The sequence below is a fragment of the Bos mutus genome, chromosome 21, assembly GCF_027580195.1.
Source record: "Bos mutus isolate GX-2022 chromosome 21, NWIPB_WYAK_1.1, whole genome shotgun sequence".
Taxonomy (NCBI): domain Eukaryota; kingdom Metazoa; phylum Chordata; class Mammalia; order Artiodactyla; family Bovidae; genus Bos; species Bos mutus.
Window position 1 is genome coordinate 58,941,041 of NC_091637.1, and position 17,034 is coordinate 58,958,074.

The 17,034-nt window shown below is 41.3% G+C and overlaps 1 protein-coding gene across 8 annotated transcripts in view; it reads right to left on the reverse strand.

The window, feature by feature from the left end:
- The window catches only part of DICER1 (dicer 1, ribonuclease III), a 76,102-nt gene that overhangs the window by 25,058 nt on the left and 34,010 nt on the right, over positions 1 to 17,034 (reverse strand). For 7 of the 8 annotated variants that reach the window (XM_070357903.1, XM_070357899.1, XM_070357900.1 and 4 more), the window contains 7 exons: positions 15,218 to 15,386; positions 13,458 to 13,930; positions 5,879 to 6,011; positions 4,371 to 4,613; positions 3,671 to 3,822; positions 968 to 1,100; positions 227 to 302 (listed from right to left, as the gene is read on the reverse strand). In XM_070357903.1, coding sequence (XP_070214004.1) covers positions 227 to 302; positions 968 to 1,100; positions 3,671 to 3,822; positions 4,371 to 4,613; positions 5,879 to 6,011; positions 13,458 to 13,930; positions 15,218 to 15,386 — 1,379 coding nt within the window. Of the gene's footprint in view, positions 1 to 226; positions 303 to 967; positions 1,101 to 3,670; positions 3,823 to 4,370; positions 4,614 to 5,878; positions 6,012 to 13,453; positions 13,931 to 15,217; positions 15,387 to 17,034 lie in introns of those variants that run through there. The other variant, XM_070357904.1, reaches the window with a different exon arrangement.

Consider the following 17,034-nt stretch of genomic DNA (forward strand, 5'->3'; position numbering starts at 1 on the left):
TGAGAGCAAATACATTACAGCTGCTCAGCTGTGAAAAACAGAGCTCTTTCACCTTACAGGGTCTTCAAGTTACATCACACTTACATCTATCCTCCCCGAAGCACACCACCAGCAAGGCGTTCACAGCCCGCAAAACCCTGGAGACCCATAAAGCCCTTGAGGTGCTTTTGTTATACAATGTCTTTAACTTTATTTTTATTTACATGTGTTTTTCACACACTCTTACCAATTTTGTGCAGTTTTTCACAGCAAATGAGAGCCACGACTCTTTCAGCCAACCGAATGCAGCTCATTGGGGGACCCTGGAAGTTACAAAAAAAACATGTCCACAGTATATGCATGGAGCTGGAGTATCGGCGCGTAAAACACAGGTGAAACCTCTGCCCTAGTATCTTTAAAGCTGAAATTTACCAAAGTTCTTCATTGTGAAAAACATCAGCCAGTTTTAAAAGATACTATTGTCTATATTTGAAAGCCATCTTTCAAAATCCTGCCCAGTAAAACCTACACCAGTTATCATAAAGAGGTTACAATCTTGATGAATTTAAATTTCAGTAAGAATTTAATATATCAGCATTGAGACCAAGGACAGCAATTGTATAAAGGTATATTTTTCCAATCAACAACAAAATCACTAGAACAGCCCAAATGTATTTAATGAATTCTGTGTCACTGTAAGGATCTAAAGCCACAAGGGAATGATGCCGCCAGAAATGTTCAGAGTAAAAGACTTTAGAGGAATCTTCAGAGGTCGTCTAGCCTAATTCAGAGAGTCTACAAATTACATATATATAGTCTATTGAAGACTCGAACACGTAGTTGACTACAAAAGAGATTTTAAAATGTACTTTTTAAAGTAGATTTAAAGCCAAATTTACCTATAACTTGCACAGCCTTAGAGAAGCTGAAAACAAATCCATTAACGACATTAACTTTAAGGCACAATCATTTCTTTTTCTAAACTTACAACAATGGAGGCTCGAAGAGGTGAGTTAATTGGCAGATAAAGAGTTGAATAAAATGTACCATCAGGCAACTCTCGGGTTCTACATTTAGGAGCCAGATGAGTAAACGGATCACTTGGTAATCTAGCACAGTATCTGTGGGGGGGTAAAAAAAAAGAAATGGTAACACTGAGTCTACAACTAAGAAACAGAAGGAAAAAAACTGATATTCACATTCTACACTTTGATTTTTTATGTTCCTCTTTCCCTCTACTGGATAGGTATTTATATGCGTGGTTTCAGCATCACTGCTTCAAACTGTCAATAAGATGGACTAGTATGTTTTTATATATATATATATATATATATATAAAAACTCTGAGATGACGTTTTATATCTGTGCTGTTCAACAGAGAAGCCACTGAGCTCTTGAACTGTGGCAAGGGCAGCTAATAAACTAAACTTTTTACTTTAATTTTCATTAAAATTGATACTTGAGCATCAACAGCCGTATAGGTCTAGAGCTATGACTGGACAGTGCAGAAAGTATTGTTCAGAATCCATTAAGGGAGCAAACCGCTGTTTGTTCCTTAGTGATCACCAACAATTGTGGGGGCCTGTGCAAGGCAGGCATCAGCAGTGGGCCCGGTGTTCACCCAAGGAGGGCAGGAAAACAACCAGGCCACCCCACAACAGCACGAGGAAGGCAGGCAGGAAGCCGGCCCTGAGGGAGCTTAGCCCGAGCAGGGAGGGGGCCGGGACAGGAAGCCAACCTGGCGGGGAAGAGGATGCATACAAGGAGGGCAGTGGAATGGGTCGCGATGCTGCAAGGCCAGGACCTGCAAAACGAGGGCTCCTGAACACGGGGGCAGCCCCTGGAGGAGGGAGACCGCTACGTATGGGGAGCCTAAACAGTAATTTATCTGACGACAAGGGGAATTGAGATTTCTCACTATTAAACAAGACAGCCAGGGAGAAAGATGGAAAAGGGGACAGCAAGAACAAACCCTCTGGAGTCACAGTCAAACTGGAGCTAACCACAGACAGGCAGTCAGATACAGGTGTAACACACGTGAAAAGGCACGGACGTATTTTCTAGCTCCATTTGCCAAACAGCCCGGCAGCAATAATACTCCAGAGGCAATGAACATACCTCGGTTTCTAAACACAACTCATCCTCCACTAAAAGGAGCCAGGACCTTCTGGAGAAATAGCCAATATCTAGCCTGAGGGCAGGGAAACTGTGAGTCTAGAACATCTTGTGTGCCTTAAAATACAGAAATGTCCAAAGAATAACGGTGATGTGTTAAAAAGACACTGAAGTTACACCGAAAGGGTCTTCATCAGCCAAATTTTACACAATTTTCACATCAAAATAAACAAGAAACGAGAGTAAAAGACTAAAAATGACTGAGCCAAACAGGAGTCCATTAGTTCACACTGGATAAAAAAAATAAAAGGAACAAATAAACAGAGAAAAGAGAAAGCTCTTTCTCATGGCAAAATGACAACTAATAAATGCAGAAAGAATTAGGGAGTCAGAGAATCCCCATTTGGAAGACATCACAGAAATAATCGATCTAGGCAAGAAATATCAATGGGTGAAAACTGAGGAGAGGGATGAATTTTATATAATCTCAGAATGTCTCCCCATGAAATACTCATGAATTACGGAGGGGGAAAAGGCAACTGTGCAGGAGAGAAAGCTGGCCGACCTCACGCAAGTGACGACAATCGCCGCCGTCACCAGAGGACAAACCGACACAGAGTGACCCGGTCAGAATGCAAGGAACCGAGCATCGCTTCGCTGACGTGCTGGCCAAAAACGCGCACCGGGGTCCAGGCATGAGAAAATACCAAATGAACCCACACTGAGGGGCAGACGACACAGTGACTGGCCTGCCATCCTGTAAACGTTCAAGGTCATTCAAGCCCAAGAAGGACTGAAGAAAGCTGCCAGGATGAATCAGACCAGACAGACGAGGAAAACAAGCACGCTCCATGGCCCTGCGCTGGACCCTTTCCCTTCAGAGAACATTCTTGGGAAACCTGAGTGGATCTTCTCTGGGTATTCTTTGCAGTATTCTTGGAACATTTTAAAGCATCCTTGCAATATTTTAAAGTTTAAAACTGTTCCCAAATAAAAAGTTAAAAAGAAACGCTTACATTTTCTGCTCCTCGATTTTGCCTCTGCATGAAATTTATACTGATATGTAATTTAGCTATGCATCTGCTTTCCTTAGTTCTTAAAAATGTTATCACCAAATCAGGACAAAGTACGGATAAAATGGCATATACTTAAAAAAAAAAAAAGTTAATGCATCAAGTCTCCCATTTCTGCTAAAGGAAAATTCAATGGCCACCAACGCTTGACACAAAACAAGTTTTAAGATTTAGAAAAGAACAGTGAGCATTGCAAAATTAATTTCAATCCAATTAAAAGATGTATGCATTCATTAGGTCGGCCTTAACAATGAGAAGGGAAACATTTATTTCTGCACAATACTAGAAATATTTATTTCTGCACAATACTAGTTTTGCATTCTGACCAAAAAAAAAACAAGGAACAGAAAAAAGCAACTTCTTTTTCTGTCACTGAGGCATCACAGGCCATAAACGGAGAGATTGGTTATTGCTTGCAGATGGTGAACAACACAATACTTATAGAGTCAGACCGAAATCTCACGGTTCTCACAGGTTGGCTACCACGTAGCCTGCGGCCGTACCTGTTGACGTGCCCAATGGCTGTGTTGATCGTGACGCGGGGACCATCCTCAGGCCTCAGCACATACGGTGGGAAAACATCGTCGTCATCCACCACAGGCTCCGTGTCGGCCTCCCCGGTATCAACCGACTTGGAACATTTGTTTCGCAAGATCTGAGCAGTTTCAGAACAGAATTTATGAGAACAAATGCCTTTCCTGCCACTGTCTGTCTGCCTCTGAACCTAAGAAAAAGCTCTCTTGACATGAAATATCTCTCTCTCCTAAACACATACCTCAATACTCCAGAGCCACCTGCTGCAGACAGTTTTTCCCAATGCATCCTTCCCAGCTCCAGCCACATGGAGACGTTCCCATACAGGGAACAAGACACTGAACTACACCGACCTACCAGCACACAAGCGATCACCAGTCTTACATGAGTATCTGGGCTGTGTCATCACTCTCAAACCAGTCTCCAACTCAGTCAACGAGGATGACACCGTCCACGTGAACAGTGTACTTCCTAATCTTCCCCAGTAACCTATATGACCATTTTCACTGCCATTTTATTGTAAAATACTGCTGGCTCTGTGCAATTACTCTCAACTGTCTAATAATCTACCCACTGCACACCTCTGTTGAGACTAATCTCTGAAGATACAACTGTTTTTATTATTTCTATATGCACAGGAATAACTTACAGATAACATGTACATCTTACCTTTTCAATAGCTTTGTATGTTTTAAGGTCTTCTTCAAAACTCTTTATTTTATCTGTGTCTGCTAACATTACATAATTAGAGATGGGTGCCCTCGCTCTTCCCTTCGACTGAACATAGGATCGATACTCTGTGGGCAGATCGAAACGAACCACCAAGTTGCATTTCGGTATGTCAACACCCTCCTCCACAATACTTGTTGCAATAAGCAGGTTGGTTTCATGTGCTCGAAATTTCCTAAGTACCTGAAAAAAATCCACCAAGAAAAGGAATTCTAACAAAGTTTCCAAAGAAAAGAGCACAGTGAAATGAAGGGACAACTGTCATTTGTGACAGTACTCTGAGCACTCGTAATCCAGGCCAGGCTAAAAACAATGAGTATCACACAAAACTCCAGACGCCATGAACATCCGGACAAAGAAACTCTGATTCAAAGACATTTTCAGCTGAACATGACTTGAAAAAATCAAAATGCCTTTCTACTTTAGAGAAGCACCCATGGACAAATCACAGTCTTTTGGCTAAAGACACTGGCTTCTTTAATAACCACCAGAGTGACCAAATGAATTCACTTCTGAAATCCTGTGGATATTCTGTGCCTCCCTATGGGACCTATGTCTGTGCACCTATGCCAACATCCCTCCAAAGATGTCAAAACTGTGTCACTAAAATCCCTAAATCACTTGGAATTAAAAACTACAAGCAAAGCATCACTTATTTTCCAACATCTTGGGACATACTTAATTTAAGGGATCAGAAATGATTTTTTTTTTAACTGAAAAGTTTTTTTCATACTAGATTTAAGGTAACATCATTTCCCAATTCAGCGTAAGTTAAATAAGAAATTAAGCTGGGTTTTAGACTGATCTGTCAAGACTCTGGCTACTGAACTCCCCAAACTTGGAGTATTATCAAAGAAAAATGACTTCAACATGAATGATTCTGCTTTTAACTTAAACAATAAATTTTACATAAAAAGTTTTTATTTGCAAGCCAGGAACACTATGTTAGGTTTTTATCATCTTTACAGTGCTATTTCCTATATCAAATCTTGAATAAAAAGCATGAAAAAAAATTAAACCAAAAATCTTTAAAATATATTGTTGTTTTTAAAATAGTCAACCAAGGTAGGACTTTGAATAGCAAACAAAACACATTCTAGGAAAAAGATTTCAGTTTGTTGCTTCAGAATCATAACAAGTCAGCAAGAGTTATATTTACACGAGCTGTCTTCTTCTATGAAACGTAGCTGTGTATCCTCAGCCCCATAAAGGAAAATAAAATGGCCGATGGCAATTAAGACACAAAATTGATTTACCAGACAGGTATTCTAATTCTACACATGAGAATCATCGTTTGGCTACCTCAAGGGAAACGGTGAGTCTCTGTTTACAAGTACTCTATATCACCAAAAAAATGCAGAGGAACTATAGAGAGAGGGGGTTCCTATGGGCAGAGTTTATATATGTTCTGAAAACTGTTACTGTAAAATTATTTTCACTTAGCTTACCTCTTCCTGTTTTCTGAATTCCGCTTCCATCTGTTTGTTCCGAGGCTGATTCTTTCCGATGCCATGTCCAGTTATAAAATTGCTGCTGATGTAAGCCAGCTCTGGATCTTGTTTGCCAGCTTCCTTTATCAATCTAAGAAAATTATACACATTTGGAAGTTAAGCACTGCTGAGGGAAAAAAAAAATTAAACTTTTGTTTGTAGGGTCTCTCTTAAAGTGGAAACAGGAATTTTTTTGCCCACATACCTAACAAACCAGTCTTGGTATTTTCCCTCCTCTAGCTTAAAAAGAAATCACCGTCGCTCTTCTCTGTGTCAATCTGTGCACTAAATACTCAGAACACCAAAGACAGGGTTGATTTACACGACACGGGTGAACAAAATGGTCACAGTCCCTCAAACTTTCTAATTTGGCAGTAATGACCTTCACAGAAACGTGGCCTGGGAAGTGACAGCGCTCAGCAGAGAGAAACATGGACTGTCCATGTGTTCTGGCTTTAGGCCAAGCCCTATAATGAAAAAGCCACACACACTCTAAGCGCACGCACAACTTGCCGCAGTGGTCATGCCCGTCTCTATGACCAAGCTTTCCGAGAGTTAAGCACCAAACACCCCAAGGGAAACTTCACTCTCCTCTCTTTTCGTGTGGTAAGAGTCCTAGCTGTATGTGCAAAGAAAGAAGCATGTTATTTCTGTTCGATTTACCCCAGTGCCCTGTCCCCCTGGAAGGAGGGCTCCAGGGCAAGGAAAGCCTCCATCCACTGATAAGCATCTCCATTCCCAACACTTCATGGCCCTGCGGACGGCCACTGACCACAGTGCTGCATGAAAGGCCACTGAGCTTCAGCCCTGCAAGGCTGACAGAGCGTGCCTCCCTGCAAGGCTGAGATAACTCCCCTCCCATCCGGGCAGGAGCTAGGATAGGCTCTTGAGCTCGTTCTCCTTCCTGCCTGCTCCTCTCTATCAACCCAGAAAGCTTGTCCCTGAAAGCGGGCCCTCGGCTACAAAATGAAAAAGAGCTACGGGACAGGCTCACGTTACATGGGTGCAGAAGGTTAACAGTTAGTGTTGCCATTACAGCTATTTTGGAAATATCCACATTGGAAAACTCAGCACACAGGATAAATGGTTCCACACCTGACCTAAGTGATCCCATATGGTTCCTCTGAAGTCATACAACGTAGCACAAATTCCTAACAGAAAATTGCATTTTTAAGTCAAACCATTCTTTTTTTTTTTTTAATAAGTACATGAAACAGACTAATATCAAAGCCCTGGGAAAAACCTTGAATGGCCATCTAGAATATCTTCCTGTCTCCAAATCAGTAAAACACTGGCATGCCTAGGTTGGTTTGAGAGTCTGCTCTACAGTTCAAGTACCTAAAATGTTCAAAGTCAGAAAGTTTTTTAATATGTAAAGATTTGTTATTATGAACTTATGATGTCAGTAACAGAAAACAGTGTTACACGCAAACTGCATGCCCCAACATCTAAAATATGAAATCAATTACTGTAGAAATAATATGTACTTCCAAACTTTAGTTTATGTAAACAAGCAATTTGAACAAAACAGAGGTTTAAAAATGCGTTTCCAGTTACTCCTAATTAGGCAGAGAATGTATCTTAATTTGCCTAAAATAATAAATCTGGTAGACTTCAACTAGCTGAGAATTGGAAGCATCAAGAATACTTTTATTTCTCCTTAATGAGACTCTCATCAGGACTGCAGGGAACGGAAGAAACAATGAGCACATTCAAAGACAAAGTCCCTTGTAAGCAGCAATTAAATGCTACATACCTATGCTCACAATGTTTAAAAAGCAAAAATTTCTTTATCAGATATGTGTAAGGAATCCCTAAAGACAAGCTAGAAAAACAAACCCAGGTCTACTGCTGTCAGGGCACTTGTATTAATAAGGACTACACTATCTGCCCTGAGATCTCACGGTACCACAGAACTGCCAGGATAGAATCTCGTTCTTTTAATTTTACACTGAGTTTACGTGAGTTGTTCCAAAAGCAAGCTGTCTGATAAAGAATGCTGTTCTCTAGTGCAGCAAACACTCACTGCTGCTGCTGCTAAGTCGCTTCAGTCGTGTCCGACTCTGTGCGACCCCATAGACAGCAGCTCACTAGAGCTCCTCAAACAATCTCTAGCAAGGAAGTGATTTTTTTTTTCCTGTTTTCAAATTCACCTGAAACCAGTATTTTTGTAAAATTCCATGAAAATTAACTACTAAGAAAACATAACTTAAAAAGTATTAAAATTCAATGGCCAACTATATAATATTCAGCAGACATAAAAATGTAAGAGTTTATAAATACAATCATATTCAGCAGACATAACTTACTCTAAAAACTAAAAGAGCTGGTGCTTACCGTCCACCTCTGTACCTTCCTCACCGTGGCCGGCACAGGCCCACCCTGTGCGTGCACACAGCCTCCCCGAGCACAATATCAGGCGGTAAGACTGCGGTGTTTGTATACAGTGTCTCTCACTAACGACTCAGTAAGAAAGGGAGGTATTATTATTATCTTATAGATGAAGATGTTGAGGCTCTAAAAAGTGAAATAACTTGCACAGAATATACACCTAAAAAGTGAGTGAAGATAAAAAGAACCAGGGCTCCTGGGAGAAATGGCTGATTCCATGGCTGAAGCATTCTTCTACCAGAAAGTCAGGCAGGGTTCAAAAATCAGAAGGATCAGGGCATGTCAAAAGGACACAGGCACTAACCTCCAACAGCCCCCAGTGGCCCACGGTGGAATAACTTATACAGAAAACTAACCCAGCATCAGATCATAACCAAGGTATAAAATAAACAAACACAAGTCCACAGTGATAAAAGAACATGAGTCAACAAATACAAACAGATAAATAGGATAAAAGAGACATGTTTCCCTTACAGAAGAATTTCAGTAACACACACAGAGAAGCCCCTCTCCAGGCATGAAGCTGAATTCCTCTCTCCCCAAGATAAACCAGCTTCGGTGACCTGCTTCCAAAGAATAAAGTAAGAAATAAGAAAAATAATAACTTCACAGTGGAGGAAATGGGCCAAGTGCAATCATAATCACGTGATGAAGTTTAACATTACCCATGACGGTCTGTGTCGAGACCATGAATCCCCCTAAGATAAAGCAACGAGAAGGGCACCTCATATCCGCAGCCTTCTTTCAAATGCTAAAACCCAGTCTAATCCTGAGAAAAACATCAAACAAATTCAAACTGAGGGGCAGTCCACAAAATACCTGTCCTCCTCACATCAAGGTCGTCAAAAACAAGGAAAGAACAAGAAGCCATAAGAGACCAAAGGAGATTAGGGAAATAGAACTAAATGAACTCTGGTACACCTTGGATTAAAAAGAAGACATTAATGGGAAAACTGGGGAAATCCAATAGAGTCTATAAGTTAGTTAATAGTAATACACCAATGTTAGTTTCTTGCTTGCAACAAACGTACCCTGATAAGGTAAGATGTTACTGACATAAGACATGGGGGAAACCCAGAATGGGTAAGGGTACTCAGTACATCCCTGCAACTTCTCTGTAAAGACAAAGCTACTGGGAAAAGAAAGGGGTGGAGGGATGGGGGATAGAGAGAAGACATCAACCCAGGTTTGTTCAATGCCAAAGTCACACAATACTCATAAACCACACAGTGAAAAGAGCTCTAGACTTGGAGAGTGGAAGTCACTTTCTGCCACTTGATCCTTGAGTTATTTCAGGAGGTCTGTGAAATGCCAGGCTGGATAAAGCACAAGCTGGAATCCAGACTGCTGGGAGAAATATCATCTATGATAGAGTAAAAACATCTATCTTCTTCCCTCATGGAGTGTTCTGAAATTTTAAAACTATATAAAAGTACCAGACATGAACAATGGACTGGTTCCAAACTGGGAAAGGAGTACATCAAGGCTCTATACTGTCACCCTGTTTATTTAACTTATATGCAGAGTACATCCGGAGAAGGCAATGGCACCCCACTCCAGTACTCTTGCCTGAAAAATCCCATGGTGGAGGAGCCTGGTAGGCTGCAGTCCATGGGGTCGCTAAGAGTCGGACACGACTGAGCGACTTCACTTTCACTTTTCACTTTCATCCATTGGAGAAGGAAATGGCAACCCACTCCAGTGTTCTTGCCTGGAGAATCCCAGGGACGGGGGGAGCCTGGTGGGCTGCCATCTATGGGGTTGCACAGAGTCAGACACGACTGAAGTGACTTAGCAGCAGCAGCAGCAGCAGCAAAGTACATCATGCGAAATGCCAGGCTGGATAAAGCACAAGCTGGAATCCAGATTGCTGGGAGAAATATCAATAACCTCAGATACGCAGATGACACAACCCTTATGGCAGAAAGCAAAGAGGAACTAAAGAGCCTCTTGATGAAAGTGAAAGAGGAGAGTGAAAAAGCTGGTTTAAAATTCAACATTCAAAAACTAAGACCATGGCATCTGGTCCCATCACTTCATGGCAAATAGATAGGGAAAAAAGGAAACAGTGACAGACTTTATTTTCTTGGGCTCCAGAATTACTGAAAATGGTGACTGCAGCCATGAAATTTAAAAGATGCTTGTTCCTTAGAAGAAAAGCTATGACCAACCTAGATAGCGCATTAAAAAGCAGAGACATCACTTTGCTGACAAGGTCTGTATAGTCAAAGCTGTGGTTTTTCCAGAAGTCATGTATATGCATGTGAGAGCTGGACCATAAAGAAAGCTGAGTGTCAAAGAACTGATGTTTTTGAACCACAATGTTGGAGAAGACTCTTGAGAGTCCCTTGGACTGCAAGGATATCAAACCTGTCAGGCCTAATGGAAATCAGCCCTGAATATTCCTTGGAAGGACTGATGCTGAAGCTGAAACTCCAATACTCTGGCCACCTGATACAAAGAACTGACTCCCTGGAAAAGACCCTGATGCTGGGAAAGACTGAAGGCAGGACTAAGTGGATGACAGAGGATGAGATGGTTGGATGGCATCACCGACTCAATGGACATGAGTTTGAGCAAGCTCCGGGAGTTGGTGATGGACAGGGAGGCCTGGTGTGCTGCAGTCCATGGGGTTGCAAAGAGTCAGACACAATTGAGCAACTGAACTGACTGACTGATACAAAAGGTAAATTATAGACGATAAAGCCTTCAGTATATAAGGCAAAAGAAAAACTGTAAACCCAAGACTGTACACATACAACAGAAGTAGCTGTTTTTTATTTTTCTGATTAGGAGAGTAGAAAACCGCCCATGTATTACAATAGCTTCTACTCCCGTGAAACTGTTTGCTGAAGAGTGGTTTTTCCTCCCATTAAATTGATGGAAGGAAAGAATCTGGATTTCAGGAAGTTTTTCTAAGCTTATTAAAAAGCTTACTGGAACAAGACCTCTATTGTACATTTAATTAGCTGCCCATAAAGTAAACCCTCAAACCACTCCTGATTCATCATCCAACACTAAATTCCAGGCACACTTTATGAAAGTTGATCGCAATTAATCTGATCCTCAAAGTCAACAGGAAGTAACACTGATTTCTGATAAACCTTTTCAGGCTAATATTCCTTCAGTGAAAACTGGCACATCTCCATACTTACAAACACATGTACAAAAGAGGAAAAAAGGAAGAAAATGAACCCCCAGTCCTCTCCAAGCCCCAGAAAATGTACTTAATTCTTAACCCATCCTGTGTGGGGCAGGGAGTCCGTCTAGAACTCGGCTTAGAACTGTGCCAACATTAAACTTTTCTGACCCCAAAAATGCCTTTCCCCCATTCTAAAAAATAACCTGAGTAGTCGTGCACTCCCTGGACTGTCTCCTGGCAGTCTTCCCACTGTAAAGCTCTGGTTGTTAGCGTTCTGTGATACCCAAGGGCATGATGATTATACAAAGAAGTGGAAACGAGGAGGCAGAATATCAGGATTCTTGAATGGTCTCTGCCACTGACTGGCAATTTAACTCAGAGCAAATCACTTATCCTCTGGACGCTTTCCTCTTTTTTTTTTGCTTATAAGAGTAAGTGGGTTGGATTAGTCAGGGAAGTTCCTTTCCAATCTTAAACTTCTGATTTCAATGTAATTCACTACCTAAAATTATTTCACTTCATATCCATCATCAGGATCAGGCCCAATGACTAAGAAAACTTCCAGACTGAAAACCGCCAGATGACGACCCCAGAGTCCAATTTCTCGTTACTCAAGTACATTCTCAAGTCAGAAGCAGTTCTTTTTTTTTTTAAACCCCAAATTACCTCAGGAAACAAAGTTTAATTTCTCCTCAGAGATCAATACTTGCAGAAAAGGTTCTTAGGGATCAACTTTGGCCAATTAATAGATCTTGTAGAAACAAGTAGTTTGAAGTACTAAATAAGGACTCTTTTTGGCCCTTACAAATAATAGAGCAACCATCCACAAATCAAAAGAAATATGCATTAAGTGACCACGTGACACAAATTTGAAGTGAAGCTCCTTGGTTGGGTCTATATTCAGGAAAAATACACTTCTACTGAAGAAGGAGGTAGGGTGGAAATTTACAACCTAATTGGCATTCACTGCCACCTTTGCCAGTATTCTCTGAATTCCTCCCTAACATTTTTATTATCTTCTGATTCAGAAAATTTTAATATGTAGTCTATGAACCAATTCAAATTTCAAACCCAGCTGTTACATGCTTTTCACCGCAAATGTGCAAACTTGAATAGGCATTTGTTAAGAAAAAAAGCTAACACAGAAAAACCAGCCACAGCAATATCCTGATACAATTTATCCTAATATCACCTGAAGGAGAAAGCGTGGTGTGAAATGCTCAAAACCACGCCTAACACATCATGTGTGTGCACTCAGTCATGTCCCACTCTTTGCGACCCAGTGGACTGTAGCCTGCCAGGCTCCTCTGTCCATGGGATTTCCCAGGCAAGAACACTGGAGTGGGTTGCCATTTTCTTCTCCACTAACACACCATGCTGCTGCTGCTGCTAAGTCGCTTCAGACTCTGTGCGACCCCATAGATGGCAGCCCACCAGGCTCCCCCGTCCCTGGGATTCTCCAGGAAAGAACACTGGAGTGGGCTGCCATTTCCTTCTCCAATGCATGAAAATGAAAAGTGAAAGTGAAGTCACTCAGTCGTGTCCTACCCTCAGCGACCCCATGGACTGCAGCCCACCAGGCTCCTCCGTCCATGGGATTTTCCAGGCAAGAATACTGGTGTGGGGTGCAACCACCTTCTCCGAACACACCATAGTCACAGGTTAATAAATATCTGAACTAAATCTAACAACTGAATACCGAACAAGGAAGGTTTACTTTAATGTCAACTTAATTTTTCTGTACTTGCACTCGATTTCAGATGGATTAGAAAAGATTAGCATCCTTTAAGAACAAAACCTCAGTCAAGTGATTGTATATACAAACATCCTGCTGATCCCAGGATAGCGTTACATGTTTAGTTCTGACGTGATGGTGCCAAGTGAAGGACGCGTCCCTAAGCCTTCTGCCCAGCTCTTAAAGCTATTACAAGGTATCACTTCACAGAACAACAAAAAGCTGCCTGTTCTACTACAGGGGAAAAAATGTTAATCTCAGAGAGTTACCTGTTTAAGACCACGGCTGTGTATCTTCTTTCCACAAAAATAATTCCACACAAAATGTTGGTAAACGGAGAAGGAAAATTTGTCTCTGGCTTTTCTTTCTCTTCAATCTCTTCATCTTCCTCGTCATCCTCAGAATCGCTCCAGGACACGTAATTATCCTGGTTCCTATTATTATACCACTCCACGCTTTCAAACTGCTGCCGCTCATACGGTTTGTATTTGCGTAAGATCTCGAGCAGCTTTATTACTTTAGGAGTGACAAACTTCAGGTCAAGCGAGGCAGGGGAGAAGTGCTCTTCACACAGGGCGTGGATTTTCCGTAGGAAAGTGTCTGTGAACAACAGAAACTTCCGGTGCAGCTCCTCTTGCTCATGTTTGATGTGTTTCTGCAGCTCTCTGACCATCATTCCAGCTACTTTATCGGCACACCAGGGTCCCAGGACAACCAGGACCGCACGGCAGTCTGAGAGTATCTACAAAAAAAGGTAAAGACTCCAATGCGAAACAATACTCCTGCAGAATCTTCACGTGGAGTCCAACTGGGGTTTCAGTTGTCTTCAATCTGCCCCTTCAAAATAAACTTACCCCACTAATATCAACACTGGGGTTCATTCCTTAAAAGGTTAGGGAGAGGGGTCAGCAGTCTTTCCAAGCTCTACTTTTTCATACACATGCCCAGAACCACCCTTCTGTTTTCCCCAGTGAAAATAATCAAATGACAGAAATTAAAAGAGGCAACTGTATACGGTTAATAAAGCAACCTCAGAGCTGTGGTCAGAAGTACAACTAAATCATTTACTTCCAGGTAAATATGCAAGAACTACATAGCAGAATATATAAATGTGTGTACACATGCAGCAGAGTATGTCATTTTATTTTAGGTATCAAAGAAAAGCAAGATGATTTTCCTTGAACTGTATCTGTGCCCCAGAGTGCCACAACTTACAACCCTAGCTCAGACTGGAATGTAAACCCACAGTGGGGCTGTAACTGCCAGTTCTGCAGGCAAATGAAAGACCCACTGGGTTGAACGTGGACTTAATGAGAAGACAGATGCTGAACAGAGTCTGGGCATTGCTGCTCCAGAGAAAATCAGCAAGAGAGAATTAAGGATTCGATCCAACACGGTAGTAACATTCACGGCTGGCTGGGACAACTGACAAATTGTCCTGGGACAATGGTTCTCAAGTTTTAAAGGCAACAGGATTCACTGAGGGGCTTCCAATCTCAGAGAGCTGGCTCCCACCCCAGAGCTTCAGATCCAGCAGGTCAAGGGTGGGGCCTCTCACGTGCATGCCAAGCAAGTTCCAGAGGGAAGCTGATGCTGCTCGTCCAGCAGCATCCACACTTTGAGGACCACTGTCCTAAGGAATCGCTTCTCAAAGCTGCCCTACTCGGAGATGATGGGCTCATGTCCAATTACATACAAAGAAACAACAGAAGAATTCTTTCAGCTCAGGGTTTGATCAGGAACTAACTCATCTGACTAAGAAAAAAAAACTGGGACTCACTTCTTATATTCAAACAATCATGACACCTCCTTAAACCAGGGAGGTCTCCACTTAATAGAAATGTCGGTCAGGTAACACTAAACTCAACCCAATATGATACACTCAATGAAAAATGTCCAAAGATACAAGAAGGTAAGGCCTTAAGCGAAAATGTATATAAAACAGCCTCATTAAAAGAAAATTCATTTCAACATTAAAAATGTATCAAAGCCTTTTATTATACTCTGTACTTACTTCACATAGGCTTACCTGTTTAGAAATTAAAGTAGAATCTCTTTCTTTTGAATGTACAGATATGTTACAGTCATTGATAAAATTAAGTGCTTCTTCTAACTCCATCAGCAGTCTTTCATAAAGCCCACTTCTGTCAGTAAATGGTCCACAGTCTACCACAATCTCACATGGCTGAGAAGTATATCTTTAACATCAGAAACAGAAGTCGTCAATACCACAATAAATTCACTACAGCATTACCATCCATTACATATCCAAGCCAAAAAAAGAAACTCCCTCTTTTCAGCTGTGTAACTACTTGGAAGAACACGCAGGCTCACAACAAGCCTTCCTCAAGTTGTACCCACTTCTATCTGTACTATATTTGCCGGCTAAGTGTCAATAAATGCATAAGGCTAACAGTCAAAAGAATTCTGTTGTTTCATTGTTAACCACAGGTTTTTCATTTTGATTTTTAGGTTTAGACTTTCACCTTTTGCCCCCTAAGGCATCACCCAGAATGAGAAAATTTGTCAAAATAGACAAGAAACTCAACAATGATTACTTCTCAGACCCAGAAATAGGGAAGGCAGGAGGAGATCATAAGGAGGAAGTATTATCATTAAACATATCTATTTCCAAACTACTTGAAACATTTAGCATTTGCAAATGTCAACTTTCTTGGTTTTTAAATAAATCTTTTAATTTATTTTTAACTGGAGGATAACTGCTTTACAATACTGTGTTGACCTCCGCCACACAGCAACAGGCATCAGACACAAGCACACACACGAGCCCTCCCTCCTGAGCCTCCCCGCCAGCCCCAGGCTGTCACAGAGCGGTGGGAGGAGCTCCCTGAGTGACACAGCGACTGCCGCCGCCTCCTCTGCACACGGCACTGTGCGTGCTGCAGTGCTGCTCGCTCAGCTCCCACCCACCTTCCCACACCGTGTACACGGTCTGTTCTCTATATGTTCTCCGTCGGAGCCGCTATTCTTGCCCTGCAGACAGGTTCATCAGTAATCATTTTTCTAGATTCCATATATATGTGTTAATATATGGTATTTGCTTTTCTCTTTCTGACTTACTTCACTCTGTATTATCAGGCTCTAGGTTCATCCACCTCACTAGAACTGACTCAAATGTGTTCCTTTTTAGGGTTGAGTCATATTTTAACATGCCCTCTTAAGGAAAACTCCCCCACATTTCAATCAATCACAACAGTATCATTCCTTGGATCTTTCATGCCTTTCATAATATGACAACAACACACACAATCCTAAAAGCATATATAATAATTAAGGAAAATAAATATATTAAAGATATGTTTTAAAATAATAGTGTTCATTATTCCCAACTAGAATTTATAAGTGAGATTTTGAGAGCTAAGTAATGCCAAACGCAATAGAATATCTATCAGTTTTTTACCTAAACGCCTTAAAGGCCATCAGATTTGTATTTCATATCACATCTAACTTCCATGAATCTAAATGTTACCTTTTCTTCTCATTTAACAAAGAGAACTCTTTCCAAATTCCTACCAAGTGACAGGTGTTTTCATGTCAATGTAACTGATCACCCAAGAGTCCCCTGAAACCACTGGTAATGCCATTTTTTAGGCTCAGGGACAATAAATGACGCACTTGAAGTCACACATTAGTGGAGCCAGTCCTCAAAACCCATGTGTGATTTAACTTCACAATCTGAGAAATAAGTCTTCTCTAGTGTAACTGTTTCAAGAACCACTACTTGGTAATCATTAACCTTGTTAAAGGCTGTACCTAACAAGGATATAAGGATAATTCAATATGAACTGAATTAGTCATTGTAATTTAAAAACCTAACTTATAAAG